The sequence below is a fragment of the Alternaria hordeiaustralica genome (genome assembly GCF_023758085.1).
Source record: "Alternaria hordeiaustralica strain BMP 2776 chromosome Unknown scaffold_1, whole genome shotgun sequence".
NCBI classification, from domain to species: domain Eukaryota; kingdom Fungi; phylum Ascomycota; class Dothideomycetes; order Pleosporales; family Pleosporaceae; genus Alternaria; species Alternaria hordeiaustralica.
The window spans coordinates 1090842-1106520 of record NW_026056773.1 but is presented as its reverse complement, the minus strand read 5'-3'; the positions used below and the strand labels follow the sequence as shown (position 1 = coordinate 1106520).

Here is a 15679-nt window from a genome sequence, read left to right as displayed (position 1 = left end):
TCGGAGAACCATAATCTGGAAGGGGGACGAACCCCTGCCAAGATTGTGACTGCTATACCCGGGTTGAATTGTCACTAATGATGTCATGCTGGCCAAAACCGAAATGACTTATTCCCGAGGTCTGCTGTGTTTCTACTTAGGCATCAACTACTATTTGACGTGACTGTAACGCGCTATCTGAGTCTAAACACACTGACTGTAGTAATCGCCATTGGCTTTGCACGTCGACCCACTCGCACAGACTGTACATCCACTATAGGTTTTCCCGCCACACTGCCCATACTTCGCTACTTCGCATATGGGCGCAGCCGGCACTGTGGGCGTGGCAGATGCGCTGGTCATCATGGTAGTGGGGGAGGCTGTGGCAGTGGGTGCAGCAGTGGGTGCAGCAGACGGCGCGGGCGCAGAACCGCTTCCATCCCAAACAGCAGGGCCAGGGACAGGATAAGTGGTTGCTTGCTTGGCTTCAGGGGAGTCAATGTTGAAAGCAATGCCAGGCTCTGTTCCAGTGTAGGCGCCCGGGAAAGAAACGAGCGCTGATGCGGGAGGAGAGGCTGTACCCGATCCTGTCACGGTGAATTGGGCGCACTCGGGATAGACTGGAGAGTATCAGCTTGAGCATCGGTATGGCAATGTGGAAAATTGGCTCACATTGCGGGTTGTTCGCCTGATGTACAGCGATGAGCTCATGACGGATCAAGTAGTCACCTGCTGCAAGTGTAGCCGGGATAGTGACTGTGGCATAGAGAGTGTCGAGGATGGCATCACCTGACCATATGCCGTCGTTTTCAGTCCCGGATATGAGGCCTTGCTCATATATCTTAACTACATCGCGGTCCTGTTAGAGATGTAGTCCACTTAAGGGATGTGTACTTACACCACACTTTACCAGCTCCATCGAAGCCGTCACAAGATCCCGGACATTTGGCCATGTATACAAGAAGAGAAGTCGGCCTGTGAGTCCATTGCTTCCAGTGTGTCTTCAATTTGGCACCAGCGGCAATGGTGCCAGTCATGCCTGTACCGAGAGCGCCGTTATTGTTGCAGCGGATGTTGACTGTCTAGAATAAGTGAGCTTTTGGTTGATGTACGCTTCTGTAGGGTCGTACTGAGAGATCTTTGATGTACATGGGGTCGTAAGTCGAGTACTGTCGCTGAATGGACTTTTGACCTGCAGCTGAGTTGTACGGTGACCATCTTGGAATTGTCAGTACATGGGAAGAGTGCGTGTGAGAAGGTGATGTACCCTTGGTAGGTCGTGTCTCCTACAATATACTGATCGACTCCTCCATGAGCGGTCGCAGTTGCAACCAAGGAAGCAACCGCCGTCAATGCCGTGTAGAACTTCATTATGATGTTGTAGAGCAAACTAGAGGGACCGATATTAGATAGCAAGTCGATGCGCAAAGATGGGCGGTGGTACAAGCAGAGAGTGCACCTTCTCATATACTTTCCGTTTGCCCCCGTAAGCCACACGAGCGCGTATCGCGTGAGAAACCCGGGTATTGTGTTGCTTCTACGACGCAAATCTCCACGTGTACTGTAGATTGATGTGTGATACTAGTCTATATGCTTGGTCCGTCACAGCCGCATGGCATCTCGACCTCTGGAGGAGTTTGTGCGACCGGGCTAGATATGGGGAATACTGCATAATCCGATCAATGGGCCAATGGTGCGAAGAAGCACGTTCGACTTTTGTGGTAGTCTCAACGGAGCAAACAGCCGTTGGGGGGATACATAGATGAAGTGCGCAGGGGTGTAAATAGCCGGAGGTCACATTTCGCGGGGAAATCGGTAGCCTGTACCCATGACTTGAATGCTTGGTATATGAGGTGTGGGTCATCTATAATTTAGGATGATCTTGATCACACATGGCCGCTGCTTGTTCGACCATAAGATATGAAGCTCAGAGCTTGAGTATCTCAGCGGGTTCGTTAGTGACAACGTCACAAGGGCTGTGAAAATTGGCGTTGAACAGCTTCTGCACGCGCAAAGTGTAGCAAAGACCTAAGTGTGAAGATGTTAGTATACGGTACTGATTTGAAGAGCTGCTAGCTGGAGAGAAGACCATACCTCGCTTATGCATGGGTGGTCAGAACACACCACGTTACGGTAGGGTCTGCTATATGTGGTCATTCAAATGAATCGTGAGATGTACGGAGCGCCCGGTCAATATAGACCCATCGAATACGCTGAGCCGAACGAAAACCTGGTCGAGGACCTTAGCCATACGTATAGCGTGTCAGCTCCAGGCTGGACCTGCTTGTTTGACGCAACAGGAACTGTGAACAGTGGGCATGATTTCGTAACAGCATGTATCGTCTTCTTCGCTGGTAGAAGCAGACGAAAGGCCAGATTGGAGTGAGGGAAGGATTGTGGTGCTAATCTGGTCGCCTGACAAGACGATAGAGTGTTCAATAGCGTGATGCATGGATGCCCACCGTCAGATAAGCATTCACATCTCGCGGGACGCTATACTGAACATAAAGTCAGGATGAATAGATGAAATCTGATCCGAGCGCCAGGTCCGGAAAGAATTGCTCAAGCACATGGCAAGCGCCTAGATGTATCGCAGCTGTTGCCCCGGGTGTGCTGAAGCTGGACTGTCAGTCGCTGTCCATGTATTAACAGAGTCGTGAACCACTGTGCGAGAAGGAATTGATAATAGAGAGAACACTTTTATGCAATACCTAGTTCCTTCACCCGTAATAGTGTGTTCCGAGCCACTCATATGTGCTCAATAGCCAAAATTGCAAGACAAAAACCAGAACGACAAAGGGCACGAGAGCTCAAGCCGAGAGGTACGCAGACCCTGCCTTTCCCACTTCCTCAGTAGCCAGTAGATGCATCGCACCATATATACCTTTTGGTGAGATGTCGAAAAGATGTGTGACATCATCGGCCAAATTCGAAGCTGCTGTAGATCGCAAGTTTCCAACCAGATGCTCATTTCCCGTAGACAGTCACCTCGTCTTTTGTACCAGGCATGCGCCAGATCGAACTACTGTAAGTAGCAATTAGCGTTGCGCTCTTGGAGCGTGACAAGGAGCTCGTAGAAGTCCTTCCTCCAGTCAACGCACTCAAGGTACTCCCACCAGAGGCGAAGTGCAGGCGCCTCATCCATATCAGACTGCAATCGATCAGCTTTGAACTACTCATACAATTCAACATGACTTACCGCGTCAAACGCCTCAAGGATAGACTGCTTCTTGATCATAGCGGTCTTCATGTTGGCCTCACGCTCCCACTCACGAAGCTCTTCAACGTACTTGCGCACGTCTTTGGTCAGTTGCTTTGTGAGCACAACCTCCTCCTCAGAGTCAACAGTGGTTTCGTGATCCGGTGCAGCGAAGAGACGGCCGCTGTACTCCGGCTTGCGAAAGAAATGCTTCTTGAGTTCTTCGGTAACCCACTTCTCGCGCGTCGATGAGGTGAGTTCTTCAGCCCAGTACTCCTTGACGTATTGAGGTACTCTAGCCGTCATGGTGTCATAGTCCAGCTTATCCGACCAGCGTGTCTGCGAATAATTGCCGTAGTACATATAGCGCTTTCCGACGAGAACGAACATGGGAACATCCTCGTACGAGTTGGAGTCTTCGTCAAGTAGATCGCCGTATGCTTCTTCTGGGGCCTTGTTGAAGAAGGCAGTGAGCTTTGCACCGTGGTCGCCAGGCGCCTTGGGCAGGTAAGGTTCATTCTTCGGATCGAGCTGGTAGTATGTACGATTCTTCAGCATGCATGGACCCTTGCCTGAGACGAAACGCAGGCCAGGTGACCAGGAAGCTCCACCCAAAGTGTTGGCGAGGAAGTCAGGATGGAACGTGACGGTGGCGTTGCCTGTGGAAAGTTGACCGGAGAACGCGGGCAGGGTTGTAAGATGGTAAGGCTTCCACGCTGCATCCAGAGAAACGCCTTCGATGAACAAGGCGGGATCTTGGACGGCAATTAGTGGTGAAGCAGGTGGGCTTAAAGCAGGTGTGGGGATCTGCTTGGAGACGACATCGACTTGATGGGTGCTGGTGGTGCGGGTACTTTGTCCTTGTCAGCTTCAAGTAACTCCAAAACTCGTCCATGCATCTAAGGATACACTCACACTTGGCCATTGGTAGACTCGAGCTTTTTACCTCGCAAATGCGGAGGCAGAGATGTCTTGACTGTACCGCTGCTGGTGTCGCTGGAAGTCCTGAGATGGGGAGGTGTACTGCTGTTCACCTTTTGTACGTCAGCGCCACCGTTTACACATCCCTGAACCTCTTCCTTAAGTTTCTCCAGCTCGATCTCGAACTCTACGGCGCTTTGGTGTGATTTCTGTACATCCACCTCTTGGAATGGGCCAACATGTACCGGCCAACCGCCCTTCTTGAGCTTGTCGACGGACAATGAGAGGCCATGGTACAACTCTTGGAGAGTGTCGATGTCTGCGCGTATCTTTGCATGCCCCTCTTCCAGGTTGAGAGTCCTTGCCTCCAAGTATGGAGAAGAAGGGGTGCTCACCTGGCTGGGCGCGCCGTGCCGAGAACCGGTTGGGGCGAAGTTGTTGGCCGCGGGATTCATCGTGTAGCTGATGTTGCGGAACCGCTGCGAGTGGTGGCCGTGAAGGACTGGATCGCGATTAGACATTGTACTATGAAAGTACTAGACTTCTCCAACCAGGATGACTTGTATCTCTGGGGTACTCGGAGTTGTTGAGACTGCAGGAAATTGTCAGCTTGAGGTGGATCTAAGAGTAAGAGGCTCAAAGTCTTACCGTAAACCAATGTGCTATCGTTGTGAGATGGTGTGATCAAGTGAGACGTGCTGGAAGTTATATGCTGAGGACATATAATATAGAAAGGAATGGAGGAGGGACGGTTGGAAACCTCAGAAGACTTCTTTATATAGGCCACAGATGAGAGTCGTGGATCTGGGAAACAGAGGCGGTGGCATAGCGGCAGCTCTATGCTATCTCAGGTAAAAGAGATGAGGTTGCGGTGATGCCGGGGTGGTGGTGTCTGCAGACGAGAATGAGGTGAAGTTCATCCCATCGAAGATACCGGTAGGACATTCAAGCTTTGTGCCATTGCGTTGATTACGCAGGATCTTGGGAAGTGTTTGGCACTATACACATTCCCCACGGCGCTGGTGGGATGTCGCTGGGCACCAGACATGTCACGTCTTACCGAGAATGTGGTTGCTGCTTTGCACTCGAGTGAAAGTTTATCGCAGGTTCTATCCAGGCCCAGAGTCGACGTGGGCGTTACTGGGCTCTCTAAGAGTTTGATGCTTGTCAAGCACGTATCATCTACCTACCCTTACAGTCAGACTATAGCACTAGCTTCGCGCCTCGACTGTGCTCAGAATTGACACGGATTTATCTCAAGTCTAACACCTACGCATTGGTCCCCGTTGGGTATCGAATTGAGCTAATCGTGAGAGGCGGGTACCTCGCTTCCGAGCTCTTCCCGACTCCGTCAACATCTTCTCTTTCCCCATGCTCTGGCATCCACTCGCAACGACGTCGGCAAAATTTCCTGGTTCTGTGGCCCTTCGCTTATCGTGGTTCCAGTCTGGCTCTTGGTACCCCGCGCTCACGAGGTCGACGACTACGCTGCAGAGATGCGCGTCCAAAGGCCCAATGACTACAAGTCTCACTTTCCGCCGAAGTGCTGCTAGATGTTGAAGTCGATGGGGCGCGTCAGAAACGCGCAGCTGCGAGGTCGACTGTGGGATCACCGCCCGAAGCCCGCTCTCTTCATATCAGGCGCAGACTCAGGCATCAATAGGCCTATGTGCAGCATCGAGTTGTATCTGCGAGTCGTGGGTCGGCGCACATGGACAAGTAGCTGGTTCCGACTCGGGGTGCACTACGCGCGTGACCGGGATGGTGAGGGGAAGCCGCGGAGCGACACGCGACATACGCGACACAGCGTGAAGCAGGCGACGGCACCAGGCATGCTCGTCAATTCCGTTGGGGGGATAGAGCGACAGTCTTGTTCAACGACCATGTATCATGGGACGAACATGTCGTCGAGATTGGGAGGAGCTCGCGGTAGCTGGCCTAATGCAGGGGAAGGGAAAGGAGGACCCTGACCGAGAAGCGCGCCAACGTCATTGCGCGCTTGGGCCTTGGCCGTCATTTTGCTCTCCATCTCGCTGGCGACCAGCACTCGACCACTGCATGCTGACTTTGGCCAAACACGGACAGGCCCATCTACCTTCAGAGCAAGCGCCAGCATCGTTCCTTCTCTGTCAAAACCCGCCATTGGTCCTCCAGCATGCCGCCCAAACGCACCCAAGCCCACGACGAGGCGCACACGTCGCTCAAGGACAAACTACAGAACCTCCAGGGCTCGAACGCGCGGGGCGGTCGTCGCAACGGTGGTGCCGGCGCCCTAAACGGCAGCAGCCTGAAGGAAGTGGACAATGCCTCTACCAACAGCGGCCAGACGTCGACCGATCTCAGTTCGTCAGGAAACGTTCGTCGCGCCCTCACTCTTTCCCCCTCACACGCCTGCGCCTTCCATTGCTAACACGCCCTCGTCGCAACAGATCAAATGGTCATCGCAAGACCCCTCCGTTCTCCAGGGCTACCGTAGAGCCTACCGACTCGATTGCCCGTCAAGCTTCAAGAACCCGCTCAGCCACGTCGTATTGAGCCAGGGCATTGGGCGCATGTCTCCCACCATGGCGCGACCAAAGGGAAAACGACGTGTTCAGAAGGACCAGCTGGGTATGGCGGTCAAGAAAAGCTTCAACTCCCAGGCTGTGACAGAGAGCGATGTGATTGTCGACTGGCTCTACAAGTCGAAACACCAGGGTACGCATTGCGAGCATACTCCGATACCGTGACTAGGCTAATTCATAACACAGACAACGAGTTCCGCGTGCGCTTCGCACCCCAAAGGAAGTGACTGGGTCACTCGCGCCTATACATCGCTGCATTTTCGACTTTCTTCGACGATACCCCTCTTTGGCACGATAGCCACCACTTTTTTTTTACACACGACATGCAAGCATTGAACAGGAGTTTGGGATACTGGGCATTAATGAACAGGGAAGGGTTACGCATCACGGCTTGGTTTGACCGCGTAGGTCGGTCTGATGTCCACAAACGACCCCGAGCATGGAACATACAGAGATAAAGGATGATCGGCAATGAGCATTTGATAATACCAGGAATCGGACTGGGTGTAGCGGATGCGCCTCGGTGCGTCGAGTCCATAGCATGTCTGCCTGCCATGTGCGTTCCGCATGGCGAACAAGGGCAAATGGCAGAGCTAGTGTCAGGATATGCAAGCATCAGCCAGAATAAATACATCCGTTCGTTTATCTATGCGGGCGCTTTGCTAGACCGTAGTCGCGTCATAGTAAACTCTCGAAGCTTCGACGCGCTCTTTGCCGAGGGCAGCCAATGAACTTGCGTCACCGGCCCGTGCCCGCAAAAAGTTGTCGATTGTCGGATTATACACCACAGGTCGAAGCCCATAGCGAAAAGCAGTATCAAGACAGTCATTACTCACCTCCGCACCGTTTCAGGATGAGCTTCGCTGGTCCCATGCCGCTCAAGGCGGTGGCTCCCGTGCGCATCGCCGGCTCGAGGTCCTTCGCCAAATGTCAACGACGGTGTATAGCGACGCAGGCCTCGCAAACACAATCGCGGAGACCATCAATCGCACAGAGGCAACAACCGCACAATGCGCAGTCAATACGAGTACGTAGCATCTGGTTTCCCGCTGTTCCGAGTTGAGTTACTAACACAGCATGCACAGTTCTTCCACGCCTCTCCCCCGTCCTTCGCCATGGCCGACCCGTATCAAACCCTCGGAGTCGGTAAGAACGCATCCGCCGCGGACATAAAGAAGGCCTACTATGGTATGGCCAAGAAGTACCACCCCGATACGAACAAAGACGCCGGTGCGAAAGAGAAGTTTGCCGCCGCACAATCCGCATACGAAATCCTCTCAGACGCCGAAAAGAAGAAGGCCTTTGACTCCTATGGCGCCGGTGCTTTCGATGCGAATGGCGGCTTCAACCCTGGGGCTAGCGCTGGAGGCCCGGGAGGAAACCCGTTCGGAGGAGGAGGCTTCGGTGGGTTTGGCGGGTTCGGTGGCGCCCAGGGTGCGGGCGGATTCCAGGACATCAATTTCGAAGATCTGTTCGGAGCTTTCACAGGTGGACGACGAGGAAGAGGCGGAGGCGGGAGAAGGAATCCGTTTGAAGAAGAGATCATGGTTGGCGACAACATCGAAGTACAGACGAACATCTCGTTCTTGGACGCGGCCAAGGGTGTCAAGAAGGACATACACATTACCCCCATGGCAGAGTGCGGGACATGTAGTGGCAGTGGCTTGAAGCAGGGTGCCAAGAGAGCAGAGTGTAAGAGCTGTGGGGGTACTGGACAGAGGGTAACGAGCATGGGCGGCTTCCACATGAGCGCAACTTGCTCATCCTGCGGTGGATCTGGATTTGCGATACCCCGGGGCTCGTCTTGTGGCACTTGTGGCGGCGACGGAGCAGTCAAGGAGCGCAAGACCATCACCATTGACATCCCTGGTGGTGTAGAAGACGGTATGCGGTTGCGCGTTAACGGCGAGGGAGACGCACCACTCACGGGCCATGCCATGTCTTCTGGCACCATCCGCGGCCAGAGAGGAGATCTTTACGTCCTCATTCGCGTAGCAGCTGACTCGAAGTTCAAGCGCAATGGTTCGGACATTCTTCATACAGCCACCATCCCCTTCACGACTGCTGTACTGGGAGGAGAGATTAGGGTACCTACCCTCGAAGGTGAAGTCAAGGTCAAGGTCCCCACTGGATCTGGAACAGGTGACCGCGTCACATTGTCTGGCATGGGCATGAAAGTACTCTCCGGCCGACGAGGCGCCAAGGGCGATTTGCGCGTTGAGTTCAAGGTCAACATGCCGAAGTATCTAAGCGTCAACCAGCGGACCATTCTCGAGATGCTGGCAGACGAGATGGGAGACAACAACGCGCAACGCGTCATCAACCCTGGAAAGATGAAGGACCAACATGGCAACAGTGTTGGGAACGATCACTCGAATGAGGGCTTTTTGAAGAGCGCATGGCATAACCTGACTGGGCAACATAAGCACCTGGACCCAGAGGAAAGGCGTAAGGCGGAAGAAGACGAGAAGAAGCGAGGATCTGGCTGAGCCTACGTTCATGATATGAGGACACGTTGTATAATAAGGCGGGCGTACGGGACGACTCATGCGACTCATGTTATCATGTTTGCAGCAAGACGATTGAGAGCATTCAAGGCGCATATGGAGACTGGTTGAGCATGATGTATAGAAGTATTAGTATTTGGCCTCTCGACTCAGGCTTGTAGAATATCACGCTGTTTATGACGCACGAAAAGAAGCCCAAGGTGTTTGCGAATTGAGGCACTCGCTAGCTTCTCCTACCCAATATCGCGGGCGCGTAACCAAGGCGAGACTCTCGGTCTCCTTGCATGGTCATTGGCCGGCGCGAGCCGCACAGCTGGGGTCGGCTTGAACGTCTCGCTGAATTTCCGCGACGGTGTGACGAGCTTGAAGAGTCACATATCGATAGCGGTCTGGCTCGCGTGGCGTGCTGGAGGTGTGATAGGCGAGCGTGGATGAGGAAGTCGCGGCTCTGGTGTTGCTTATGCATGTGCCTGCGTCTTCCCCACCAACATCACTCGCACCCTCCGAGCTCACCGACGACACCAAACATCGTCTGCATTGTTACCACCTGGGCATTTAAGCTTTCGCTGTGCCGCATCACAATCGTTCCCAGGACTCGGATTGACTAGATCGTGCCCCATGCGGCTGCTCACCCGCCAACGATTGACTACGTGAACGAGCTACCCGACCAACGCATCGTCCCGCTGTGCATGTACACTCTCGCGACGTCATCCGCTGCGTGAATGCTCTGCTACTTCGCGAGCAAAGCATCGACATATCTATCCCAGAGTACTAGGCACGCGCATTTGCAGCTACTGTTCTAGCGCGCCATCCGAGGCCCACGACAGCCCACTTCCCACGTTGTCGCCTACGCCATTGTCGCCGATCACCACACCCGCGAGCCCAAGAGCCTCCCCTCGCGGCGATACCTCTACAGAAAGCGCGCCCAGCGGCGGCCTCCCCAGCGCACCCTTCGCCCACCATGACGACGCAAATACCCATGATCTCGGTGCCCATGAAGCAGACCAGCGAGATCGACTGGATAGCCCCGCTGAAGCAGTACATACGCGCCACGTATGGCGACGACCCAGAGCGCTACTCGGAGGAGTGTGGCACGCTGAATCGCTTGCGTCAGGATATGAGAGGCGCTGGCAAGGACAGTGCAGCAGGCCGGGATCTGCTCTACAGATACTACGGGCAGCTGGAACTGCTCGACCTGAGGTTTCCGGTGGATGAGAACCACATCAAAATAAGTTTCACATGGTACGTTGGCAAACGGGAAGGAGCACCGGAGAAGCAGACGGATTAGGCAAGAGTACGCCCAAGACTAACCAGCGTCAGGTTCGACGCCTTTACACACAAACCAACCTCTCAGTACTCCCTCGCATACGAAAAGGCCAGCATCATCTTCAACATCTCAGCCGTCCTATCTTGCCACGCCGCCCACCAGAACCGCCACGAAGATGTTGGGCTCAAAACCTCGTACCATTCGTTCCAGGCCTCCGCCGGCATGTTCACCTACATCAACGAGAACTTCCTGCACGCCCCCTCGACCGATCTCAGTCGCGAGACTGTCAAGACTTTGATCGCCATCATGCTGGCACAGGCGCAAGAAGTCTTTCTGGAGAAGCAGATTGCGGACGGCAAGAAGGTCGGCTTGCTGGCAAAACTTGCCAGTCAGGCCGCTTTTCTGTACACACAGGCAACGGAAGGGGCGCAGGAAAACGTTACGAACGCTGTGTTCGAAAAGGTCTGGCTATTGGTTTGCCAGGTGAGAATATCACAGCATTACTTGCTATCAAAACTAACGGTCGCGCAGATCAAATCGCACCACATGGCTTCGCTAGCCCAGTACTATCAAGCTCTGGCTGACGATGACGCCAACATTCACGGCGCAGCCATCTGCAGGCTACAAGTCGCCGAAGCGCATGCCAAAGACGCCAATCGAGCAGCCCACAGCTTCCCCAACAACGCGCCAGCCAACTCGAACCTAACTTCAGAGACTGGAGGCATACTCGCAGAGATGACGAAGAAACACCTAACCAACGTTCAGGAAAAGCTGCTAGAGTTTGGCAAAGACAACGACTTCATCTATCACCAAGGCATTCCGAATGAAGCGGCCTTGACACCAGTGCCCAAGATGCCTGCGGCCAAGGCGATACCCGTCAGCGAGTTATACCAGGGTCAGGACATTCAGAGAATCATCGGGCCAGATATCTTTCAAAAGATTGTACCTCTAGCCGTCACTGAATCGGCTAGTCTGTACGACGAAGAGAAGGCCAAGCTTATACGGGCTGAGAGCGAGCGTGTCGAGGTCGCCAACGACGAGATGGCCGCTAGTCTCGACTATCTCAAGCTACCCGACAGTCTCAATGTGCTGCGAGGAGGCATGGACCAAGATATGATGGTGGATAACGACTTTCGAAAGTGGTGCGAAGAGCTCGCTGGGCATCAATCATTTGGCCCTGCGTTCGAACAACTGGAAAGGGACAAGACCGAGATAATGAACTCTCTCGATGCCAGTATGAAGCAATTAGACATGGAAGAGAGTGTCTGCGAGAAGATGAGGTCCAAGTACGGATCCGAGTGGACACAGCAACCTAGCTCGCGGTTAACCTCGACATTACGAAACGATATCAGAAACTATCGAGGGGCAGTTCAAGAGGCGAGCACCAGCGACGCACAGCTATACAACACGTTTAGGCAATGTGAGGCCGACTTTGACGAGATGCGTTCAGCTGGTGAGACAGATGAAGCCGATGTGTTATATTCCCGGGCTATGGTCAAGGCAGGCGCAAGCAAGGGCAAAAGCCCTAGGCCAATGGAAGGCAACCTTATCGATGATGACATTGACGAGGGTCCGTCAGTCACCGATCAAATAGCAGCCGTCGAGGATATCCTACGGAAGCTGAATCTTGTAAAGAAGGAGAGGACGCAGATACTGAAGGATCTCAAAGACAAGGTACATGGCCGTCGACTTCCCCTCATAACGTATACTGACTGAAACAGGTTCACTCTGACGACATCTCTAACGTACTCATCCTCAACAAGAAAGCCATTGCGAATCAGGAGTCGCAATTGTTCAAAGCTGAGCTGGAGAAGTTCAGACCACATCAAAATCGTATACTGCAAGCCAATCATAAACAAGCTTCGTTCCTGAAAGAGCTGACCCGGACTTACTCCGATCTGCTGAAAGACAAGCGTGTGCGATCTGAGCAGAGCAAATACGAAGCCTTCTCGCGGCAGCGAAACACAGTTATGACGAAGTATCGCAGAGTGTATCAAAGTTTCAATGACCTCGTCGCTGGCTTGATGCGCGCCCAAAGCTTCTACACGGAGATGAAAGATACCGTGCTAAGTCTGCAGAAGAATGTTGAGACGTTCGTTAACAACAGGCGGAGTGAAGGCGGACAGCTACTGTCGAAGATTGAAGAGCGAAACAAGGCACAGGGTGCAGACCAGGAACAACAACGGATGAAAGACCTTATGGAGAGAATGTCCTTGGAGCCTTCGGGTTCGCCGGTATCACAAGGTGGAGGTCGCAAGAAGAGCATACCACCACCACTGTCTTCTACACCGGGCTACCCATCAAGTTCGGGGGCTGGCCATCCTGCTTATAACCCCGCGGCTTCACCACCAGTCACACCGCGCTACCCGATGACCACAGGCCCAGGGCAACAATACATGTCGCCACAGCAGTCCTATGGTCAACCCTCGAACGGCTACAACCAGCAACCACCTCCGCGTCGAGAGAGCTACCAACAACAATACCCTACACATCAGTCCCAGAACTCTCAGGGCTCCTCGGCTTACAATCCCGCGGTTCACAACCAATACAACCCGGTCTCCCCACCGGCACATCAACAATTCTTCTCCCCGCCACCTGCACAGCATCAGCAGCATCAGCCATGGGGTCAACCCCCTCCAAACCAGCAACAACAATGGGGTGGTACACCTCAGAATAATCTACCACAGGGTTATGTTCCACCGCCACCTCCCCCGGGACCGCCACCGAGTCACAATCAGCAAGATTACAGTCACTTTAGCCAAGGAGGGTATCCGAATGGACCTGGCGGGTATGCGAACCAGCAGAGGCCAGCGCAAGGACAGAATGGCAATGACCCATGGGCAGGGTTAAGTGGCTGGAAATAAGGAACCTGTAAAGCGAGAGAGAACGTTGTCTTGGCGCAGGTCATTTTCGATTGTTTGACAGTCTCGCTGCGCAGAGTTGGAGTTAGTTTACAGGTTCAGTTCATTCGGCAAGGTCTTCTGAAGAGCGGACAGTGGATAACATTTGTGTATTGCCAAGGCAGGTGTAGATAGTTGGAAACATCAGACATGCACGATCAGCTTTTGGCATAATTCAACACTGAGACGAAGTCTCGCAATCAATGCTCTGGGTGTACTTAGCTCTTTTGCGTGTGCTACTTTGCCTTCACCGCGTGTTGCAGCTTGACAAGCTATTCGCTCACAAAGTCATACACCATTCTCACCCTCAGCTCCTCGCCTTTGCTGTTGCTGACCTTCACACGTCTCGTATGTCTCCTCTCTCCATCAACAACCTCGAAACCCCAAAGATGACTAGCCTCCCACTCGCCCTCTTTTTTTCCTTCTGCGTGGATCAATTTCCCGTCGCTATCTCCTTCGATCCAGTCACCCTCGCCCTCATCAACTACTCCCGTCTGCCTCCCCTCTTCAACACTGACCCATTGACTCCTTCCGGCTACCTCACCAAAGAAACCGTCCTTATTGGTACGCCACTCGTAGTCCAACGTGTACTCTTCGGTCGTACCGGGGATTTTGCCGCTCGTGATTGACTGCGCCATTTTGATGTGTTGGTGATCGGGCTGGCTTATGTTCAGATGGATGGATGCTGCCGTGGCTGTCTTGCGGACTAGGACGTTGACGCCCTGCAGTGCGAGGACTGAGGCAAAGTCATCGGAGCAGGCTTTGTTTAGTTGCCATTTGCCGGAAAGGGACTGTAGAGATTTGTTTGGGGGCGCAGCCATGGTGTGTGATACTCAAGATGGATGATGGGTTCTGAGATGTTCCTCATCGCAGTGAGATGGTCGACTACGGAAGATGATGCGAAGCGCCATTAGGGTGTGGGATGGTGTCGTCACCACCTGCATTGCCTAAATTCAGTCTCTTCTAAAACTACTCACTTTTTTTGTTGCGTGTCGACATGGCTGCTGTGCAGGTTCGTTTCTACGAAAGACCGCTACAATTGAGAGGTATGGATCCCAGTATGTTGGTATATTGGTGGCGTGTCGAGTTGCACTTCCTTCCCCCATGCGGAGAAAACCGCCTCCGCTTCTAGTAAAGCTTCTTTCCGCGGCTCTGGTCATCCCTCACGCACGACAATATCACCACCAACACAATAAAGCGCGCGCCATCGGGTCTGAGACATTTCACCAGCGAACAAATATGACGAAGACGGCCTATTCCAGGATTACCCTGCGTTGCTCCCAACCTTGATGGGCCGGTGTCACAGCAAAAGTGCCCTTGACATCATCTCGGACAATGCGGCATCAGCAAACTCTTCGTAGATGGTCATGCCCGTTACATCGCCCCTTGTTAGAGGGCATACGTACGAGGGAGGGATAAAGGTTGCGAGGTATAGTCGCACTAAAAGTGGCTTTGAGCGGCGATCGTTACCAGGCTAAATGCTGTTGGACGCACAGCGCTGCGGCTGAACACTGACGAGCGAGTTGGCCCTACCACCTACCCACATTGACATCACACCAACAGGCATCATGCAGCGAGGCGCAGGAATACTTATACAGCTTCCAACGCGTCAATTATCGTGGGGCCATCCACCGGCAACTGCATCTTAATCCTGCACATTCAATCTACATATATATCCTTCCAACAGTCGTTGTTTGGTTATCGACTTCTTCAGTAAACATGTTGTTCACTTCAACCACAATCCTCGCTACGGCCTTCTGCTCGCTGGCGTCCGCGCTACCTACGTCGAATACAGTTGCTCGGGCGGGCGGCCCTGCAATTGTACCTATCCCCGCAACCTGTACCGTCACCGACCCTCTGCCCACTGGGTCAAATGCATCTTACATACCGTCGCCGGCTGCCCACGACGACATCCTCTACAGCTCCTACTACCCTTCCTACTCGTCGAATACAACCGCCATGGCACAGCAGTGCCTTCAACAATGTTACGGCTACGGATACCACACAGAGTGCAAGACATCATACTGGGCAGAGAACGTGGTAGTACCGGCAGGGTACTATGGCACAGCTGGCGGACAACTAGAGACGGCCTGTTTGATGTTCAGCAGGGCCTTGACCAGCGACGACTTCGTCGCTGCGCCAGAAGGCCAAGGTACCGGCGCGACGGCCGGTAACATTGCTTGCTGAAAGCATCACCTATGACGACGGAAGTTTGTTTCCACCAAGGCCTGTCCATTAATGAGAAACGATCTGAAACATGACATTTGGGGATTGGCGTTACGTCACGGGATAAACATGAGGACATCGATGCGGAGACGGTTTCACATTTCTACTAGGGAGGG

General features: G+C 53.3%; 6 protein-coding genes across 6 annotated transcripts; 4 read left to right on the top strand and 2 right to left on the bottom strand.

Annotated features, from left to right (window-relative positions):
* Positions 1–3001: 3001 nt before the first annotated feature.
* J4E84_000335 (uncharacterized protein) lies at positions 3002–4554 on the bottom strand (the record flags this gene model as incomplete). Its single annotated transcript, XM_049382976.1, has 3 exons — positions 3002–3130; positions 3179–4031; positions 4094–4554. The coding sequence occupies 3 exons, from the start codon at positions 4552–4554 to the stop codon at positions 3002–3004; spliced, it is 1443 nt and encodes a 480-aa protein (XP_049248494.1).
* Positions 4555–6254: 1700 nt separating this feature from the next.
* On the top strand, positions 6255–6890 carry J4E84_000334 (uncharacterized protein; the record flags this gene model as incomplete). The annotated part of the gene is made up of 3 exons (XM_049382975.1): positions 6255–6455; positions 6529–6796; positions 6850–6890. The coding sequence occupies 3 exons, from the start codon at positions 6255–6257 to the stop codon at positions 6888–6890; spliced, it is 510 nt and encodes a 169-aa protein (XP_049248493.1).
* A 626-nt stretch (positions 6891–7516) lies between these two features.
* On the top strand, positions 7517–9152 carry J4E84_000333 (uncharacterized protein; the record flags this gene model as incomplete). Its single annotated transcript, XM_049382974.1, has 2 exons — positions 7517–7690; positions 7749–9152. 2 exons carry the CDS (start codon positions 7517–7519, stop codon positions 9150–9152), a joined length of 1578 nt encoding a protein of 525 aa, XP_049248492.1.
* Positions 9153–10131: 979 nt separating this feature from the next.
* Positions 10132–13301, top strand: J4E84_000332 (uncharacterized protein; the record flags this gene model as incomplete). The annotated part of the gene is made up of 4 exons (XM_049382973.1): positions 10132–10412; positions 10491–10920; positions 10969–12111; positions 12159–13301. 4 exons carry the CDS (start codon positions 10132–10134, stop codon positions 13299–13301), a joined length of 2997 nt encoding a protein of 998 aa, XP_049248491.1.
* A 308-nt stretch (positions 13302–13609) lies between these two features.
* Positions 13610–14158, bottom strand: J4E84_000331 (uncharacterized protein; the record flags this gene model as incomplete). Its single annotated transcript, XM_049382972.1, has 1 exon — positions 13610–14158. One exon carries the CDS (start codon positions 14156–14158, stop codon positions 13610–13612), a length of 549 nt encoding a protein of 182 aa, XP_049248490.1.
* An 898-nt stretch (positions 14159–15056) lies between these two features.
* Positions 15057–15524, top strand: J4E84_000330 (uncharacterized protein; the record flags this gene model as incomplete). The annotated part of the gene is made up of 1 exon (XM_049382971.1): positions 15057–15524. One exon carries the CDS (start codon positions 15057–15059, stop codon positions 15522–15524), a length of 468 nt encoding a protein of 155 aa, XP_049248489.1.
* Positions 15525–15679: the final 155 nt, after the last annotated feature.